The following is a 12,310-nucleotide window of genomic DNA, read 5'->3' on the forward strand; positions in this document are numbered from 1 at the left end:
TTTTGGTTTAATAAGAGATTCTTTAGTATAATAACTTTCTTTCGGCTTCTCCTGTTCGGGGTCGCCACAACGAATCCTCCGCACATTTGATTTGGCACATGTTTTTACGCTGGATGCCCTTCCTAACGCAACCCTCCCCAATTTTCCGGGCTTGGGACCGGCACTGAAAGGGGCTGGGGTTGGTTCCCTGACCGGGGACCGAACCCGGGCCGCAGCATAATAATAATAATAATAATAATAATAATGATTATGTATAATTAAACTCTATGTTAGCGTAGAGGGAGATATTGGGGTAAAGAGGCAGGCCGAATATGGGCTACTCCAGGATCTGGACACCTTATTGTGCAAATCAGGAAAAAAGGGACATAGCACGAGTGACCACCTCCAGAAGCTCCTCATACAGCACTGGCTGGGAGCAGTCAGTGGGCTCGCCAGTCTCCATGCCCTCTCCCTCCTCGGAGGAAGAGAGGTGGAGCACAGCGCAGCCTCTACTGGGGGAAGAAACCGCAGAATAGCGGCAGGTGAGGTGAAGAAAGGGACAGGCCTGCCTCCAAACGCTCTTCCAGATCTACCTGCAAGCCCCACGACATTTGATGCCACTTTGCCTCAGCAACAGCAGGGCCAGAGCCACGAGGGAGAGCACCCTCATCGAACAGCGCTCTCCGAGAGTCAAGGGTCCGCATGGACATGCGGCTTCAATGCGAACAGTCGACTCCCTTGAAAGCACTCTGAGCATGCTCCTTTCTCAAGCATGCTACACACAACTGGAAGTCATGCTTGCTTTTCTTATCCATATTTCTTTTCATTTTTTCTTTTTCTTATTTCTCTCTCACACGGACACACAGAGCGCTTCCTGAACAAACAGAAGCTAGTGTCGGCTCCACCACATACGTGTTTTTTATAGCTTCCTGTTCGGGAAACGCGAAAGCATTCCCAAAGCGTTATTGATGCAGCTCGAGTTCCTGAAAGGGAACGTATAAATACAGACAATGGCGTAAATTATATAAACAAATCAACACCAGGGGGAGCCTTTAAGCATGGAAATAAAGAAAGGAAACGAATGAATGAATGAGTTAATGAAGAAATAAAAAAATAAATAAAATGTTCAGAGAATAGGGAAGTGTAAGCACTGTAAAAAAAAACGAATGCAGAAATTATATGGAATGAAGACGTACATTGAAGTGAACAGAATAATTGAAGCTTACGTTTTCGCTAATGGATTAAAGGTTGATGTCATTATATGATTTACAGTCGAGCGTCCACTCATTTCTGCTATTACATAAAATACATAAGGGACTTTTTCACATCTACATGGTCACTGACATGCTGCTACGTTTGCACTTCCTGTGTAAAATGTGAGTGTGTGAATGTGATCTATAGACTGTTCATTATTATCAGTCACGGTGCAGCAGTTGGTCAGTGTGTGTTTGGCTCTTGTTTAGTTTTTCGGATTAATCTGAGTTTCGGGTCTTAGTCAAAGAATGAAGGTGTTTTTCCTTCTGCTCCTTATACAGCTTCATATCACTGAAGGTGAGTCTGCTGTTCTCTCTCTTCTCCTGTTTTTTTTCTCCACAGTACTTATATGTAAAATTTGATCATCTAAAGACTTTAAGGCATAAACACGTAATCATTTTATTCATGATATAGAGATGTGAAGTGCACAACATCTACATGATTTGATGAGTTTTGTAGTCTTTCTCTTTGCCGTCAAACTAAATATAAATACGTACATGAGACAATGATCATGGACAGACAGACAGACAGACTGACTTTATTTATTTCCCAGAGGGAAATGCAAATGCAGGGATTAATAAAGCGTTGGCTTTATTATTATTTATTATTAAAATCCCCCCAAACATATATTTTCTAAATACATTTGCTAAAAGTAAAATAACCCTAGTAGTAAAAGAAATGATTTCTCAGCGAGGTGGAGCACAGCACCGCCACCACTGGGTGAAGAAACCTGCCAAACACCGTGCTTCCGAACCCAAAGAGAGAGCGCTGAATCCGGGACAAGGGACAAGCCTGTCTCCAAGCCCTCTTCCAGATCCGCCTGCGAGCGCCACAACGCCGCTTTGCCTCAGCCATGAGGGAGAGCGCCCACCTCGAAGATCGCACTCCTGGAGTAAAGGGTCTGCATGGAAACACGGCTGCAATGCGAACAGTCAACTCCGTTGAGAGCACTCTGAGCATGCTTCTCTCCCAAGCAAACTACACACAGCTGGAAGTCATGCTTGCTTTTGCTTTCCTATCTTTTTTTTTATTTCTCTCTCACACAGACACACACACACACACAGAGCACTTCCTGAACAAACAGAAGCTAGTGTCAGCTCCAACGCATGCACGTTTTATTGCTTCCTGGTTGTGATGTCACCCCGCCCCGCACACGACAACGTGGAAGCGTTCCCAAAGCATGACTGACGCAGCTCGAGTTCCTGAAAGGGAACGTATAAAATACAGACAAATCAACACCAGGGGGAGCCATTAAGCATGGAAATACAGAAAGGAAATGAATGAGTTAAGGAAGAAATTTAAAAATAAATCAAATGTTCAGAGAATAGGGAAGTGTAAGCACTGTAAAAATACTGAATGCAGAAATTATATGTAATGAAGAAGTACATTGAAGAGAACAGAATAGTTTATGTTTTGCTAATAGATTAAAGTTTGATGCCATTATATGATTTACAGTCGAGCGTCCATTAATTTCTGCTATGCAAAATACATTAGGGACTTTTTCACATCTACGTGGTCACTGACATGCTGCTACGTTTGCACTTCCTGTGTAAAATGTGAGTGTGTGAATGTGATCTATAGACTGTTCATTATTATCAGTCACGGTGCAGCAGTTGGTCAGTGTGTGTTTGGCTCTCGTTTAGTTTTTCGGATTAATCTGTGGTTTCGGGTCCTCGTCAAAGAATGAAGGTGTTTTTCCTTCTGCTCCTCATACAGCTTCATATCACTGAAGGTGAGTCTGCTGATATCTCTCTTTTCTCCTGTTTTTTTTCTTCATAGTACTTATATGTAAAATTTGATCATCTAAAGACTTTAAAGCATAAACACGTAATCATTTTATTCATGATATAAAGATGTAAAGTGCACACTGAACATCTGAAATGATATATATATATACTATATATACTAGGATCATGTAGAACATTGAGTCTCCTTCATCATGACTGGTGTTCTTGTTGTTCCCGTTTCACACCACTACAATTTCCTCTCACGATCTCTCATTGGCTGTTACACATCGAGGTTTTTACAGTGTCATACATGTGGTTATACTACAAGACTCTGTGCCGTTGTATGAATCTCTAGGGTGTGTACACTGTTGAGAGGATGGATGGAGGATGTCAGTGCATTGCTTAGTCATGTGGTGTGTTCACACTGTGGCTAATTTACACCAGAAGTTGGTGGTGAGCTACTAAAACGGAAATAAGTTAACTTTTAGAGCTGCAGAGTAACACAAGAGAGGAACATACTACATTATAAGTGTTTAGTAAGCATTAAGACATTTTTCAAATTTCTTGTATTTTCATTGAATGTACTGTAATTTTTTTCACCAAAATATTAAGATGTGGATGTTAGTGAGTTTAGGAGGTACAGGTTGTCTGTAGTTGCTGCAGATGCCAAACTGCTCATTAACAGATCATTAACTGGTGTGTTCATACAGGCTGCAGAAAGCTGGAAGGAAATAGAGACATAAGACAGGTCACTGCATACCCAGGAGACTCAGTACTGCTGTCCTGCTCCTGCACTGACCTCCACACCAAACCTCAGAACTTCAGATGGAGCAAATATTCCAGTCCGGGTGAATGGATAAATATATCTTTTGATCGTGAGTCGTACAAATACAGATATCAGCTGGTTAATGAACAGTTTTCAGGAAATTTTTCTCTGCTCATATCCAACCTGACTGTAGAGGATGGAGGAGATTACAGGTGTAATCTTACAGAGAGTGAATACAGACAGATCAGACTCACTGTTCACGGTAAATGACTCATTTTTATTCACAACGATACTTCAATGATAATCTCATGGCCCCATTCAATTATTATTCCGACATTGTAAAAGTAATGCAGCATGTTGATGTTTGTTCATTCTCCAGTTTGCACACGGAATCAGCAGACAGTCAGTGTGACTGGATACATGGGGAAGTCTGTCCTTCTGCCCTGCTTCCTCTCTGAGCCATCACACACTTTGAGATGGTTGTTTTCAAAAGAATGTGATTACAAAGAAATCTTCCCCAAGAACCAAATAAAAGGCTACACAGACAGAGTTCAGCAGTTTAATGATCATTCAGGAAACATCTCTCTTCTCATATCAGACCTGACTGTGAAGGATGGAGGGTATTACATGTGTGAGATCAGGAACAGCAGCAATACAACCATCCATCTTACAGTTAAAGGTAAAAAGATCTTGTGAATATAAGATGTATGTAAAGTTGTAGAAAGTGTCTAGCTAAAAATGTCTTTGTAATTATATGGATTATAACTGTATAGAAAGCTATGAAGAGTGAAAAGTCGGTTAGACCAAATGACATTCCGGTAGAAGTGTGGAGATGTTTAGTAGAGATGGCAGTGGAGTTTTTAACCAGGTTGTTCAGCAAGATTCTGGAAGGTGAGAAGATGTCTGAGGAATGGAGAAGGAGTGTGCTGGTACTGATCTTTAAGAATAAGGGAGATGTACAGACCTGCAGTAACTACAGGGGAATTAAGTTGATCAGTCACACCATGAAGTTATGGGAAAGAGTAGTGGAAGCCAGGCTGAGAGAAGAGGTGACCATCTGTGAGCAACAGTATGGTTTCATGCCGAGGAAGAGCACCACAGATGCCATATTTGCTTTGAGGATGTTGATGGAGAAGTATAGAGAAGGACAGAAGGAATTGCATTGTGTATTTGTGGATTTAGAGAAAGCGTACGACAGGGTGGAGAGAGGAGTTGTGGTATTGTATGAAGAAGTCAGGTGTGTCAGAGAAGTATGTGAGGGTGGTGCAGGACAGTGTGACAGCAGTGAAGTGTGCAGTAGGACAGACTGGTTTAAGGTGGAGGTTCAGAAAAAAGAAATTTTCCACTAAGACCAGACAAATCTCTATACCCAAAGAATGCAACTCTTTAATGATCGTCCTCCAGGAAATCTCTCTCTGTTTATATCACACCTGACTGTAGAGGATAAAAGATGGTACAGGTGTAATATCAAAGGTGCTAACTATAAGGACATCTATCTCAGAATAAGAGGTTAAAAGATCTATTGTGTAGTGCCTCGTCAAGCAAATATCTTTATTAAATATCTCATTGCAGGCGCAGTGAGACCTTCAAAATCCACAACAGTGATCACAAAATTTTCACCTAAATCCACAACAGGTATCCCACACCAGTGATGCACACTGGAATAAAATAAAATATAATTGTGAGTATGTTACTCCATAAAGAAATGTTCTGTCTGATACTGATGATGTTCCTCCAGGGTCTCTTCCCTTCGTCCCCTTCGCCGTGGTGACTGTGATCTTTCTGCACATCATTGTGGCTGTCGTCTATTGCGCCACCAGAAAGAAAGGTCCACACGCTTTCAAGCTCTTGTAATCTTAAATGTATTCTCCACTTCCACACCATTTTAGCTGCATTACCCTGTTTTTTATTTTATTTTACTCTCCAGGTCCTGATACAGTTCATTACAGCAGAGGTGATGGAGATGAAACAGTGAGTGTGCAGTAGAGAGAAACATCAACAGCAGCAAACCTACTCACCTGTTTAACAGACCGGATAGTCTCTTACACACCTGCATGTATATTAACTGCCACTGACTCTGAAAGAGTATTAGTTAGCATGTCAACCTTTCAGCAGTTACATGCCTTGTGTTTATTACTTGATTTTGCCATCTAGTGGAATAACATCTATGTGTTTCTTGCCATTTGATTCAATAAGCTAGTTTTACATAACACTGATTATAAATGCATTTGACCTGCTGCTATGGGAAAGTTCTGTTCTCTCACGCAAGCACAGAACGTTGCACCAGAGTGCTAGCGAGTGCTAGCAGTTGGTGTGTTCTGGTGCAACTTTTTTAACGCAGACGATGCGAGGCAACACCACAATCAGTTTTCCTCAGAGCACAAAGTTTGCCACAGGGAGGTGTGTGAACCCAAATGCACAATTAGAAGACACACTCAGAAAAATATATACTATATTTCCAGTTTAAAGTCCAAAAAGTGCAACATGGGAAGACAGAAAAAACATATCTTTAAACTCTTACCTTATCTTGGTTGAAGCGAAAATGGTTTACGGCCCTTATCTTTCCAAATAAAACGAGATTTGCAGCAGTGGATTCGTTTGTGACTCATTTCATGTTGTTGTTGTGTACTGCTTACACACATTCAGCAAATACATTCGTTATACGTTTCCCATTGAAGAACAGTGATCTAAAAGCGATGCTTGAAGTTTAGACCTTAAGAATGGTTTTTATTTTGTCGTTTTTACTCTTGTCCCTATTGTTAAACATTAACACCTGAGAACAAAGGGTTCATGTCCATGTTCATCATTTAAACACAAAATTTTAACAAAAAAAAGACACTTTGACTAACAAGACTGAGGCAGAGACAATAGAGGATTCTGGAACAAAATGTCTTGTGGAGGGAAATGGGAAATACAAGCAGAGAAAAAAATCATGAAAAAAAAAAGCAATTGAGTGTATACTTCGTTCTTCCTCAGCACATGTCCAAACAATCTCAATCGCACCTCCCTCACCTTGTCCTGCATGCGCTGTCCCTCCATTAAACTAATTTCTTGTCCTGTCCCTCCCAATTATCATCTCAACATCTTCAGCTCTGTTACGTCCAGCTCCACCTCATGTTTTTTAGTCAATATCACTGTCTCTAAACCATACAACCTAGCAAGTCTCACCACAGTCCTATAAACTTTCCCTTTCTCATTAAGCCAGGACAGACAGACAGACAGACAGACAGACTGACTTTATTTATTTCCCAGAGGGAAATGTAAATGCAGGGATTAATAAAGCTTTGGCTTTATTATTATTTATTATTAAAATCCGCCCAAAAATATCTTCTCTAAATACATTTGCTAAAAGTAAAATAACCCTAGTAGTAAAAGAAATGATTTCTCAGCAAGGTGGAGCACAGCACCGCCACCACTGGGTGAAGAAACCCGCCAAACACCATGCTTCCGAACCCAAAGAGAGAGCGCTGAATACGGGACAAGGGACAAGCCTGTCTCCAAGCCCTCTTACAGATCCGCCTGTGAGCGCCACGACGCCGCTTTGCCTCAGCCACGAGGGAGAGCGCCCACCTCGAAGATCGCACTCCTGGAGTAAAGGGTCTGCATGGAAACACGGCTGCAATGCGAACAGTCAACTCCGTTGAGAGCACTCTGAGCATGCTTCTCTCCCAAGCAAACTACACACAGCTGGAAGTCATGCTTGCTTTTGCTTTCCTATCTTTTTTTTTATTTCTCTCTCACACAGACACACACACACACACAGAGCACTTCCTGAACAAACAGAAGCTAGTGTCAGCTCCAACGCATGCACGTTTTATTGCTTCCTGGTTGTGATGTCACCCCGCCCCGCACACGACAACGTGGAAGCGTTCCCAAAGCATGACTGACGCAGCACGAGTTCCTGAAAGGGAACGTATAAAATACAGACAAATCAACACCAGGGGGAGCCATTAAGCATGGAAATACAGAAAGGAAATGAATGAGTTAAGGAAGAAATTTAAAAATAAATCAAATGTTCGGAGAATAGGGAAGTGTAAGCACTGTAAAAATACTGAATGCAGAAATTATATGTAATGAAGAAGTACATTGAAGAGAACAGAATAGTTTATGTTTTGCTAATAGATTCAAGTTTGATGCCATTATATGATTTACAGTTGAGCGTCCACTCATTTCTGCTATTCAAAATACATTAGGGACTTTTTCACATCTACGTGGTCACTGACATGCTGCTACTTTTGCACTTCCTGTATAAACTGTGAGTGTGTGAATGTGATCTATAGACTGTTCATTATTATTAGTCACGGTGCAGCAGTTGGTCAGTGTGTGTTTGGCTCTCGTTTAGTTTTTCGGATTAATCTGTGGTTTCGGGTCCTTGTCAAAGAATGAAGGTGTTTTTCCTTCTGCTCCTCATACAGCTTCATATCACTGAAGGTGAGTCTGCTGATATCTCTCTTTGCTCCTGTTTTTTTTCTTCATAGTACTTATATGTAAAATTTGATCATCTAAAGACTTTAAAGCATAAACACATAATCATTTTATTCATGATATAAAGATGTAAAGTGCACACTGAACATCTGAAATGATATATATATATATATATATATATATATATATATATATATATACTATATATACTAGGATCATGTAGAACATTGAGTCTCCTTCATCATGACTGGTGTTCTTGTTGTTCCCGTTTCACACCACTACAATTTCCTCTCACGATCTCTCATTGGCTGTTACACATCGAGGTTTTTACAGTGTCATACATGTGGTTATACTACAAGACTCTGTGCCGTTGTATGAATCTCTAGGGTGTGTACACTGTTGAGAGGATGGGTGGAGGATGTCAGTGCATTGCTTAGTCATGTGGTGTGTTCACACTGTGGCTAATTTACACCAGAAGTTGGTGGTGAGCTACTAAAACGGAAATAAGTTAACTTTTAGAGCTGCAGAGTAACACAAGAGAGGAACATACTACATTATAAGTGTTTAGTAAGCATTAAGAGATTGTTTTTAGCTCGCAGGGATAAGACTGCATTTGCTTTTTCAAATTTCTTGTATTTTCATTGAATGTACTGTCATTTTTTTCATCAAAATATTAAGATGTGGATGTTAGTGAGTTTAGGAGGTACAGGTTGTCTGTAGTTCTGTAGAGTTGCTGCAGATGGTGAACTGCTCATTAACAGATCATTAACTGGTGTGTTCATACAGGCTGCAGGAAGCTGGAAGGAAATACAGACGTAAGACAGATCACTGCCTACCCAGGAGACTCAGTACTGCTGTCCTGCTCCTGCACTGACCTCCACACCAAACCTCAGAGCTTCACATGGAGCAAATATTCCAGTCCGAGTGAATGGATAAATATATCCTTGGATCGTGAGCCGTACAAATACAGATATCAGCTGGTTAATGAACAGTCTTCAGGAAATCTCTCTCTGCTCATATCCAACCTGACTGTAGAGGATGGAGGAGATTACAGGTGTAATCTTACAGAGAGTGAATACAGACAGATCAGACTCACTGTTCACGGTAAATGACTCATTTTTATTCACAACGATACTTCAATGATAATCTCATGGCCTCATTCAATTATTATTCTGACATTGTAAAAGTAATGCAGCATGTTGATATTTGTTCATTCTCCAGTTTGCACACGGAATCAGCAGACAGTCAGTGTGACTGGATACATGGGGAAGTCTGTCCTTCTGCCCTGCTTCCTCTCTGAGCCATCACACACTTTGAGATGGTTGTTTTCAAAAGAATGTGATTACAAAGAAATCTTCCCCAAGAACCAAATAAAAGGCTACACAGACAGAGTTCAGCAGTTTAATGATCATTCAGGAAACATCTCTCTTCTCATATCAGACCTGACTGTGAAGGATGGAGGGTATTACATGTGTGAGATCAGGAACAGCAGCAATACAACCATCCATCTTACAGTTAAAGGTGAAACAATCTTGTGAATATATACTTCTCATTTAAGAACTATGACAAAATGACAACGATGATAATGAGATGTTCATTTACATGAAAACTTACTTTTGAGAGATGAACGAAGGATTTTGAGAAAAATGTAGGCTTTTGAATTAAATCTGATGTGTTGTGCTGTTTGTATAAGTCATTTTAAGAAATGCATTTTCTGGTTTGTAAATACTAAGGACGATTCGAGAAATGCTCCGAAGCAACTGAGAAAAACTCTAAACTTTTCTCTAATGCAGGGGCTCTGACAGGATCTTCAGCATCTACACCAGTGATCACAACATCTTTACCTACATCCACAGCAGGTACCACACACCACTGAGAAACACTGTTTATACGGTGTGAACATGTTACTACATCAGCTCACATTTAGAAACACACGCTAACATTATCTGGTCTTTCACTTCCTGTTGGTGTCACAACATCACCAACCGCAATAATTAAGTTCTACCAGTGGTGGGCCGTCATGACCAGCAAGGCTTTCTGTGCTCCCCTAAACGCTATCAAAATCCCTGAATTATGTTTGAATATACATGGGATTTTTGGAACGTGTCCCCTGCAATATCCGAGGGTTACTGTAGTCTATACTTTTCATTTCATAGCTTTTCTCTCAGGTATAAGTTTTTCTATCCAAGTGCACATTTCGATTGGAGATCTATCCAATCAGATCTCAGTCATCACATCACATTTTGCCAAGGTTAAAGATAATCCATGACTTCACAGTAAACACTGCAGGCGTCCTATAGTTTACAATCCATGTTGCTTGAAGCTGCTGATTGTGATCCGTCCACTCCGAGGCCACCTAGAAAGCGGCATCTGTAACCCGCATCTGTAGCAAACTGTGTGACCCTATGTGTCAATTTGACCTCTCTTCTGTTCCACACAACCCAGACACCACCACCATTTTCATCTGTACTGCTGTAGCTCTAATGCTACTACTGCTACTTGGGGGAGTCATGTACTGGAAATCCAGAGGTACACTTCACACATTCCACACACACACACACACACACACACACACACACACACACACACACACACACACACACACAATTATTGTACTCTAATCCTCTCTGGGTTTTTTCTATAGGGCAGAGACGAAGACAGATTGAGAACGGTGATGAACAACCAGGAATGAGGATACAGCAGAATGAGCAGGTAAATGCACACATCAATGTCCTGTGTATTTGTGTGTTTGTGTGTGTGTGTGTGTGTGTGTGTGTGTGTGTGTGTGTGCCTCTGGGTTTCCAGTACATGACTCCCCCAAGCATCAGTGTAATAACGTGTTACTGATGCTTTATTCCCTCAGGAGGATGTGATGTACATGACTGTAGACCACAGTAACACTGTGAGAGCTGAACAAACTCCAGTGGCATCAGAAGATACTGCAGTGTATTCCCTCGTCCAAACTCATTAAGACACACACACACACAATTATACGAATGTTTGTGTGGTCTTTCATTTACTTGTGTGTGACTTTTAGCAAAATAGATATAGATATAGATAAATATAGATATAAAACATAAAAAAATAAACTTCAAAGAAAAAATATTTCTAATCAATAAACGTTTGTTTTACTGAAGCGCCACGTCTCAAATCAAAGACCAAAATCCAGCAATTAAAACTGTCCATGAGGAAACATAGCAAAGGCTTCCGTTTGGTGTCCTGATGATTAACAGAATTTAAAACACCATAATTACTTTAAAACATTTACAAGATTATTTTGTCCTTATGCTCTAAGTTAAGTTGATCTTCTTCTTCTTCTTCGGTTCTCCCATTAGGGGTCGCCACAGCGGATCATCCATCTCCATTCCCCCTTGTCCTCTATATCGGCCACTTTCAAACCAGCTACCTGCATGTCTTCCCTCACCACATCTATAAACCTCCTCTTTGGCCTTCCTCTTTTCCTTCTTTCTGGTGTCTCCATCCTCAACATTCTCCTACCGATGTATCCCTCCTCTGCACATGTCCAAATCATCTCAATTGGGCCTCTCTTAATTTGTCCCCAAAACGTCCTACATGCTCTGTCCCTCTAATAAACTAATTTCTAATCTTGTCCATCGTCGTCACTCCCAATGAACATCTCAACATCTTCAGCTCTGCTACCTCCAGCTCCACCTCCTGCCTTTTACTCAATGCCACTGACTCTAAAACATAGAACAGTATTTATATATAAATACAAATCATACCTATGATGTAATACTGGTTTGCATTGTTAGCATGCTTCAACGTTCTTTCTAAGTTACATAGCACGTTTTATCTCCACAATGTCTCACCGTTGGTTTATCCCCTCACATATCTTAGCATCAGTCTTGTTTTATCACTCTAAGTTTATGTTGATTGTATGACCTACACATGGGAGGAGCTGGTAGTATAAAGCACTTTGCTTTTCTTTTTTTTTTTTTTTGCATGCATCGTTTTAAATTGAGTGTAGCCTGGATTTGAATTAGTCTACCTGTTAATTCAATAAAACATCTTTTTTATATGCACTTACATCCATCCATATGTTTATTACATGAGAGCAAGTAGAATGTATGTATGTAAAAGGATGTAAAATGTACAAGCTGAGAACATGTTCTTTATAGTGTTACTTACACTGATAATA

At 40.5% G+C, this 12,310-nt stretch overlaps 1 protein-coding gene across 1 annotated transcript; it reads left to right on the forward strand.

Annotated features, from left to right (window-relative positions):
• Positions 1-7,847: 7,847 nt before the first annotated feature.
• LOC124401434 lies at positions 7,848-11,662 on the forward strand. Its single transcript, XM_046873764.1, has 7 exons — positions 7,848-8,157; positions 8,938-9,255; positions 9,373-9,672; positions 9,945-10,010; positions 10,597-10,680; positions 10,796-10,863; positions 11,015-11,662. The coding sequence occupies exons 1-7, from the start codon at positions 8,109-8,111 to the stop codon at positions 11,120-11,122; spliced, it is 993 nt and encodes a 330-aa protein (XP_046729720.1). The 5' UTR covers positions 7,848-8,108; the 3' UTR covers positions 11,123-11,662.
• Positions 11,663-12,310: the final 648 nt, after the last annotated feature.

Source organism: Silurus meridionalis, chromosome 18, assembly GCF_014805685.1.
Source record: "Silurus meridionalis isolate SWU-2019-XX chromosome 18, ASM1480568v1, whole genome shotgun sequence".
In the NCBI taxonomy this organism is placed as follows: domain Eukaryota; kingdom Metazoa; phylum Chordata; class Actinopteri; order Siluriformes; family Siluridae; genus Silurus; species Silurus meridionalis.

Excerpts from the sequence above, each read along its gene's own strand:
- LOC124401434 (XM_046873764.1), top strand. The coding sequence starts at position 8,109 with ATGAAGGTGTTTTTCCTTCTGCTCCTCATACAGCTTCATATCACTGAA. Across the intron at positions 10,011-10,596 it reads TTTACCTACATCCACAGCAG|ACACCACCACCATTTTCATC; the intron begins GTACCACACACC and ends CACACAACCCAG. Across the intron at positions 10,864-11,014 it reads GGATACAGCAGAATGAGCAG|GAGGATGTGATGTACATGAC; the intron begins GTAAATGCACAC and ends TTATTCCCTCAG.